This window comes from Monopterus albus, unplaced genomic scaffold, assembly GCF_001952655.1.
Source record: "Monopterus albus unplaced genomic scaffold, M_albus_1.0 scaffold260.1, whole genome shotgun sequence".
NCBI lineage: Eukaryota > Metazoa > Chordata > Actinopteri > Synbranchiformes > Synbranchidae > Monopterus > Monopterus albus.
This window is the reverse complement of record NW_018128140.1, coordinates 863,170-871,278: the sequence shown is the minus strand read 5'-3', so window position 1 is coordinate 871,278 and position 8,109 is coordinate 863,170. Positions and strand designations below refer to the sequence as shown.

The following is an 8,109-nucleotide window of genomic DNA, read 5'->3' as shown; positions in this document are numbered from 1 at the left end:
GTCTAAATTGTGTTGAGAACTGAATACAAAGAAAGAGAAACATCCATGAAAACTGTGACATGCTGCTGAATCTGAACAAAGCCCTAACAAGTAGATGTTGGGTTAAGGATTTTTGTTTCATTTTGTTTTGGTCAACAAGAAAATTGTATACATTCTCAGGTGTTCTAGGCCAAAGTGTAAAACTAACCTGATATGTCACTAACATGTTCATCTTTTCAGGTACAGTATTTTGCTGACAAACAAATAAATACAACTTAGGGAAGAAATGAAATATCAGTACTTAATATCTTTCTGTGGGCAGCAAAACAGGAGCAGAACATGTAGTATTGTAACTGGATGTATCACATTATGCCCTTACACGTTCCCTTAACACTCTGCCTATGACAATTTATGCCCCTACAAGACACGCTTACCAGACATGCCTCCTACTATAAGTACCACCTATTTGTGGATCATTGTGATCAGGGGGAGAGATTAAGGATTAGGGGTATAACTGGACACACCTCATAAGGCTCCAACACTTTTTACGCCTTGTAGTCTGCAGACAGACCCTTCTTATATTTATGGTTGATCATCCTGCAGGTGGACAGATGGTTTTCACCTGCCACAGATGGTGGCAGGTGGTTTTCACAGGATTTGCTACAGCTCTCAGAGCCAAAAGTAGCCATACACATACAGTAGTCATACCGTAGTAAAGTCATTGTGTGTGCACGTGTGTTTGTCAGGTAAGTCAAGTGATGCTGGGGCTGATGGTCATGTCCTACTCCATTCCTCTGCACTTCACTGAGCTCACTGAGGTGGTCATCGTGGGGGTTCCCTGGTGGAGCGGCCTGATGGTAAGCCTGTGTGTGGAGGTTTGCATTTGAGTGTATATGAGTGAGAGTCTTTCTGTGTGTTTGTGATTGTGTGGTTTTACTTGTTTGAATAATAAGGTTGAAGCCTGTTCTGGTCAGCTGATCAGAGGGATCTTCATATTGTGATGCACAGTAATGTGGTGTTCCTCTGTGGTGACTGTCTTTCTCCTTGGTGTGTGTTCCCAGTTCATTACAGCAGGAGTGGTCACTATCATCTTGGACAAACAGTGCACCATGAAGATTGTGAGTCTATAGGCCTCACATACACAACTAGATAGTGTGTGTATATGTGTGATTTTACTAGGGCTGTCCAGAATATTCAAATACTACAATTTTAAACTGATTACCTACCCAGCAAAGGACTATCTGAATAGTCCTCTCTAATATTGGTGCTGTATCCAGAATTAGTCAGCACACAGTGTTTAGTCCATAGTCAGGAGGTCCCTGGCCATTTTCAAGAGGTTATATCTGGATAATTCAAAACATCTAAATTAAAAACATTTTTTTCAGTTGAGTTTCAGAGCCCGAACAGAATATTTAATTAACTTATGTTTGATATCCTTTCAGTACACTAAATTACCCACTTATTGTGATATTCCTACAGTACTGTAGCAGTCAGATGATGATAAATCACATGTATCACCTATAAGCAGAGCTGGGGAGATGAGTCCAGTATTACTACTGATTTGATTAGATGTGAGAGGCCCGCTTTCACAGCCATCTATCCTCCCTGCTCAGTCTGGAATCAGTCTGCAAATATTCAACACATCCCCACATCTGTGAACAGCTAAAAACAGTTACGGTTAAAGGCCAGCTGCTCCAGTACTACTGCAGCTGCTGCTCACTTTTCTGCACCTCTAATGTTCAAAAAGATGAAATGCTTTGTGTGTTTTTTCAGTTGCGAGTATGTTTGATGATGAGCATGGTGTCCATTGTGCTATCGGTGATTGCTGTGATCATCTACTCTGTGGACATGGACAGGAATCCTGAGATGCAATGCATTGGGTATGACAGCTGTGATAAAGAATATGCCACGGTTAGTGTCAAATTCATGTCATGTCACTATGTTGTCATCCAAGCAGCAACAGCTTAAAGCATGCAATGTAAAGTTAATCGTGAAAGTGCAAAAATGTTGATGATGGGCTCTATTTTCCTGCCAGCGCATTGCTTCATTCACAGTTATTATGCAGTTTTCCTCAGGCACATGGCTACTCTTTTTTTTTTATTGCATTGGTGTGGTTGGTAACTTTCTGCCATGAATGAATATGCTTAGGCTGAGGTGGGAGATGAGGTACAGTTGAGGCTGTGTGTATGCTGATTAGGCAGGAAAGTGCAATGATGCTAATTCTGACCCGAAATAGTGATAATACCTGTTCAGACCGCCTCTTATTGCAATTACAGTTGCATTGCAATTTTCCTGTGTAGGCTGGGAAGCATGAGAACAGCTACCCAAATGTATTTTAATGGCCACACCAACTTGAAATTAACCCTTAAATCCATAATTGATCTGCCAGAATTCACTCCATACCATTTATTGTAATCTTTCAAATAAACTAGCCCTCAGTATGTGACTATACATATGATTATAGTCCAACAGTGTTTACATGTCAGAATGCACAATCTGTCCTTACAGAATAGCCAGTGGTGAGCTGCAGTTAGTGGTTGGGAATCCAAATCCACATTAAAAATGACACTTAAGCACACAAAATAACACATGAAAGCAGCTCAAGCCAAGATGAATAACAAATACCCTGCAGACGTTCCGATTATTAATGTACAATTTCCTTTGCTATGCAGATTCAATTGCAATTAAATTCATTTTTATTTGTATAACACCACATGACCAAAAAGTCATCTCAGGACACTTTACATGGTAATGTCTAAACCTTACTATTATTAATATTATAGAGGAAAAACCCAACAACCCCCCCTTAAGCAAGCACTTGGTGACAGTGGGGAGGAAAAACTCTTTTTAACGGAAGAAACCTCTGACAGACCTCAGCTCTTGGTGGGTGGCCTTCTGCCTTGACCAGTTGAGGTGAGCGGATAGAGGAAAGAAAAGAAAAGTAACAAGGAACAACAAACACAACAACAAACAATCAAATACTGGCCAGGTTGATGTGGTATTCAGTTATTTATCTATGAACCCAGATGAATTAGATCAGTTGGTAAAACTTCAAGCATGTTTTAAATACATAAAGGCCTGGATGACCTGTAATTTCTTACTTCTAAACTCAGACAAAATGGTAGTTATTGTACTTGGGCCTGAAAATCATAGAAATCTGCTGTCTAACCATGTAGTTACTCTAGATGACATAGCTCTGGCCTCCAGTAATGCTGTGAGGAACCTTGTAGTAATTTAGGATATGTCCTTTAAATCACACGTAAACCAAGTCTCTAGAACTGCCTTTTTTCACCTGTGCAATATCACAAAAATCAGGAACATCCTGTCTCAAAGTGATGCTGAAAAACTGGTCCATGCATTTGTTACTTCCATGCTGGACTACTGTAACTCTTTACAATCAGGATGTCCCAATAATTTCAAAATGCTACAGTCAGAGTACTGACGGGAACTAGCAAAAAGCAGTTAAATTGTATTTAATGGTTTCTTCTGTTAAAGAGACTTTTACCTCCCCACTGTCACCAAGTGTTGCTCAAGGGAGGTTTGTTGGGTTTTTCTCAACAATACTGTAAAGTCTAAGCCTTACTATGTAAAGTGTCCTGAGATTATTTTTGTTGTGAATTGGTGCAATACAAATAAAACTGAATTGAACTGAACTTAATTCTAGGCAGCAGGTAAGGTCAGCATGACCTTACTGTGTGCTACTGTCACTATTAAGTTAGTTTTCTCAAATGAACAGGTTTCTTAAAGACGTTCTGTTATTACTACCGTGGTGATATATTGAGTCAATGTTATGCATTTTATGACTGCTTAATCAGCTTTGAAAGCAGCTATAGTTTGAGATGAACTGAGCAACACATCCACTAGGTATTTACTCCAGTGGATCACAGTCAGTTTCACCAGAAATGCAATGATTACAGTATAACATTATTGTATTATTTTTAAAACAGTAAAATGTTTACAAAGTTACATGCAAACAACCCCGAGACCCTCATGCATTTCACACACTGGATGCATCTGTGAGTATATTATGCTACCGTATATACAGTAATTGCTGCTGGTTACAGGATAAGAGACTTTCTTTCTTCCATGCACAAAAGCTGATAAGTCATCTTAGCAGGCTACTCAGTGAATATTTATGTGCAAAACTTCTCCAATAATAAATCTGAACATTGTCACTGGAAGCCACATTCATTTGCATGATAAAATCAATAATTCTCCTTTCTGTTTGACACTCCACAGCTGCTGTCATACATGGAATAAATGTTCTTGTGTTGTAGTAACAAACATTAATTTGAGTGCTGTGACCTTTACAACAGAGGCTGAGCAGAGGAGTGAAACTGTCCCTCCTTCTCGTCACTCTGGCCCAGACAGCCGTCTCTGCCACCCTCTTTTTTCTTCTTTTCAGACAGAGACGCAACTTTGGACAGTATGAGGTAAGACTCAACACTTAATCTGCTCAAGCAAATATATACATTTTTCCACTGCATTATATTTGCAGTGCCCTGTCGGTCGCACTGCATCAATAATGCAATGATTTTTAAACCTGCATGAGGCTCATAAAATCCAACCTGTGGTTCTCCTTTTGGCCACCAGATATCGCAAAGCCTACTATACGGTCCACCAACAGTATAGCTTTCTGAATTGTCAAACCATAGACTATTATACGCTGGGTTTCATGTCTCTAGTCTAAGATCTACTGCATTAAACATGCTTAACATTGCACCATAAGTTTCCAGCATACAGTAGTGAACATCATGTACATTATGCTGCAAAGAAGTAGACAATTATATCAATATCAATTTGATATTAACAGGGGAAAATTTGTTCAAGAAAGTCTTCATTTTCTGATTGTGTTGGCTGTGTCCATGGACCTGTAAGGTGTGAACTAGAGTGGAAAATGAAATGTAGTGCATCACAATATGAGGTGTAACTTACTGAATTATTATTATTAAATATCTCCAACACTATGAAGTACAGCCAGTCATTGCAGAGAGAGAGAGAGACCCATTGAACGTAGGAGCTAGTCAGGCAGTCTGATGACGATGGGGGACATTTCACTATAACTACCTTCCATTTGCCTGTGCCAGCATGCCACTTGTTGTAGTGCAGTTAAAATGAACAGTGACCGCGCCCACCAGGCTGAAACAGCAGTGTACCAGTCGGGTTTTGGAACACATCCCATTCTTTACTTTATTTTATAATTGGTTGAACTGGAGGATATTTTGAGCATCATCAAATGTGAAAAAAGGTTTAGTCCAGCTAGTCCACTAGTGCAGTTGTACCAAACTCCAAAAAGAGTGGCACAGTACACAGCCAAATGATGAATCATAAAACAGAATATAAATCCAGAAAAACTGACAGCGCATTATGCAGTAGGCACATACAGAACAGTAGTGTAAGATATGATTCGTTTTACCATTGCTAACTCTGAAAGACGAGGCAGTCCAAGTAACTTCAAAACAGTGCTGATTTATTCAAAGGATCACAGGTAAAATTAACATTACACGCTCAAGTATCTTGCACCTCCAACATGCACGCAGGCAGATGTAAGATGGAAGACCCTGAGCCCACCAGGCCTATACATTATATCACCTCGGTTGGGCTAGCCCCATACTACACAGAAACGTCAACCGGGACGTCTCTGTTACCAGCTTTGCAGCTGGTCATAGCAGTAGTCAAAACATGAAGCAAATCAATGTGTGAACGTGTGTGTGCGCTGGTTAAGTGGTGTGTAACTAAAAACATTCTCACGACCTCTAGTAAATGTCGTGGCTTAAACATAAGAACATATTGTGGCTAAGGCTACAGTTATACACGTTGTAATAATAATATTAAACACCCTGTCTGCTGACAGTCATCAACTCTTCTCTCTGGTATCCTTGACCAGAAGTACCCTGTAGAAACTCATAAGCAGGCCTAAGCATTTAACAGTCTAACTAGACATCCTATCTCCACTAAACATTTCTAATACATAAAGTATCTATCCAATATCTATCTGACTAAAATTACCTAACAGTAGTCCATGTCAGTTCATATGCGCCATCCACAGCTGATCACTCACAGCTGACACAGCTGGAGCAGTACTCCTCTGTAATCAGTTCAGAAAAACATAAAGTACTCCGCGGTAATCAGTTCAGAAAAACTTAAAAGTACTCCACGGTGATCATTTCAGAAAAACATAAACAAGACAAAATAATCTCACTCAGGTCGACACAGTGGATGACAAGAATTTACCAGGGTAGTTCGATACCAGTGGTCATCAGGATCCAGGACGTGTAATATGCGAAGTCGTCGGTAGAAGAATGAGAGATCATCTGGTGATGAGAACACACCAGCGCTGTGCTTAAGTACGATTCTGCTAATTGAGCGCAGGTATGCCTCGCCACCGGGGCGTGCTCCTACGTGAGCAGGGGTGGAGTCGCCAGCAGCCCCGGTGTCTGCTGCCAAGGTGCCAGGGACAGCCTGATCCGTGGACGTAACAATATGTGGGCATTTTGCAGGTCCATATAGAAATAGAGCACCAAATATGTTCGGTGATATGATTCCACCTACCCAGTTGCCCCCCAAAATATTTGACTTGAGATTTGCCTTTGCTGCAAAGTTACAGATGTGAATGCCTACTGTAACTGCATTTACTTTACAGTATATCTGCCATGTGCTGTGATTAAATTGCTATTAATCCAAAACGCCTTTTAAAACTGTGTTCAAGATGTAATTCAGTGCTGGAGGTGACAGCAACTTGGGTTCAGGAGGAGGCTGCTGCAGCTGGAGGTTTAGCAAAGAAGAGGGCTGTGGCAGCTGGAGGTCTTGCTGAGATGAGGGCTGTGACAGCTGGAGGCCCGGGTGAGACAATGGCTGCGGCAGCTGGAGGTCGGGTTGAGACAAGGGCTGCTGCAGCGGGAGGTCGCGCTGATTCTGAGGTTGCTGCTCGGGACCAGATGGAGACTGCTGCTGCTGCTGCTCGGCATGCTGAATCTGGGAGTCAGGCTGGGGCCCTGGCTGAGGCTGCAGCTGAAGGACCGGTGGAGATGGGGAGAACTGCTGCAGCTGGGGGTCTGAATGAAATGGAGAAGCCTGCTGTAGCTGGGGGCCCGGGTAAGACGGAGAAGGCTGCTGCAGCTGGGGGTCCAGGTGAGACAGAGAAGGCTGCTGCAGCTGGGGGTCCGGGTGAGAAGGAGAAGGCTGTTGCAGCTGGCTGTTGGGCTGGGACGGAGGATGCCTTCTGTGCCTGCAGCCCCTGCCCAGGGAGACTGGGGAGCTGGGGGTCCGGGTGAGAAGGAGAAGGCTGTTGCAACTGGCTGTTGGGCTGGGACGGAGGATGCCTTCTGTGCCTGCAGCCCCTGCCCAGGGAGACTGGGTGCGACTCTAGGGTCTGTGGGTGAAGAGCCAAGAGGGGAGACACCATCTGTGCCTTTAATTCCTGGTGGATTGCTTGGGCTTCTGCCAGGACAGATGGCAATGGGTAGCCGAGTAGGGCAAGGGCTCAGGGACAGGAAGGTCCGGGTCTGGATCAGGGTCCGGGGTGAGAGAGATTACACCCACACTAATAGCAGAGGGAGAAGCCCAGGAACCGACAGTACTAGTGGAGGGGAGATGCGCCCTCCTCTACACTGAGCCCCAATGGCTCTAACCTGCTTGGGGCTCAGAACAGCTGATGAGGCTTGCACCAGGGCACGTCTTTCCAGTAGTGTTGCTTTCGTCAACGAAAATTATGACTAAATATCGTCGTCAACGAACCTTTATCGCGTGACAAAAACGAGATGAGACGCAACGAAAATGTATAATGCAATATCGTTGACGATAAAAAACGAGAAGAAATGTTATAACGTTATTTCGTCTTGTTTAATCGTGTTATTATTATTTTGCAGTATTTCTGTTTCCTGTGTCTCGCTTCGGGGCCACATCAGACGCGTCGCACTGCGCAGACGCAGGTGACATCAATCCCTTAAGCCCCACTCGCGGCTTTATTGAGAAGATGACAACAAACAAAGTTAAGTCTGACACAGAGAAAGGGATCGATGGCCGGCCAGCCGGGGTTTCTCATTGGGAGAAAAAGAAGAAACGACATGTCGTGGCTAGAGTGTGATACCGACTAAATTAATTCAGGCAAACCATTCCAATTTAAAAGAT

The 8,109-nt window shown here is 42.9% G+C and overlaps 1 protein-coding gene across 2 annotated transcripts; it reads right to left on the bottom strand.

Annotated features, from left to right (window-relative positions):
• Nucleotides 1-5,920: 5,920 nt before the first annotated feature.
• On the bottom strand, nucleotides 5,921-7,870 carry LOC109972555 (altered inheritance of mitochondria protein 3-like). 2 transcript variants are annotated; one of them, XM_020621504.1, is made up of 3 exons: nucleotides 7,320-7,870; nucleotides 6,667-7,216; nucleotides 5,921-6,427 (listed from the first exon to the last, which is right to left on the bottom strand). In XM_020621504.1, exons 1-3 carry the CDS (start codon nucleotides 7,382-7,384, stop codon nucleotides 6,338-6,340), a joined length of 705 nt encoding a protein of 234 aa, XP_020477160.1. In that variant the 5' UTR covers nucleotides 7,385-7,870; the 3' UTR covers nucleotides 5,921-6,337. The 2 variants fall into 2 exon arrangements, with proteins under 2 accessions (XP_020477160.1, XP_020477161.1); XM_020621505.1 differs by having other exon boundaries at nucleotides 5,921-7,216.
• Nucleotides 7,871-8,109: the final 239 nt, after the last annotated feature.

Excerpts from the sequence above, each read along its gene's own strand:
- LOC109972555 (XM_020621504.1), bottom strand. The coding sequence starts at position 7,384 with ATGGTGTCTCCCCTCTTGGCTCTTCACCCACAGACCCTAGAGTCGCAC. Across the intron at positions 7,217-7,319 it reads CACCCAGTCTCCCTGGGCAG|GGGCTGCAGGCACAGAAGGC; the intron begins GGGCTGCAGGCA and ends CTCCCTGGGCAG. Across the intron at positions 6,428-6,666 it reads TGAACACAGTTTTAAAAGGC|CTTGGCAGCAGACACCGGGG; the intron begins GTTTTGGATTAA and ends TGTCCCTGGCAC.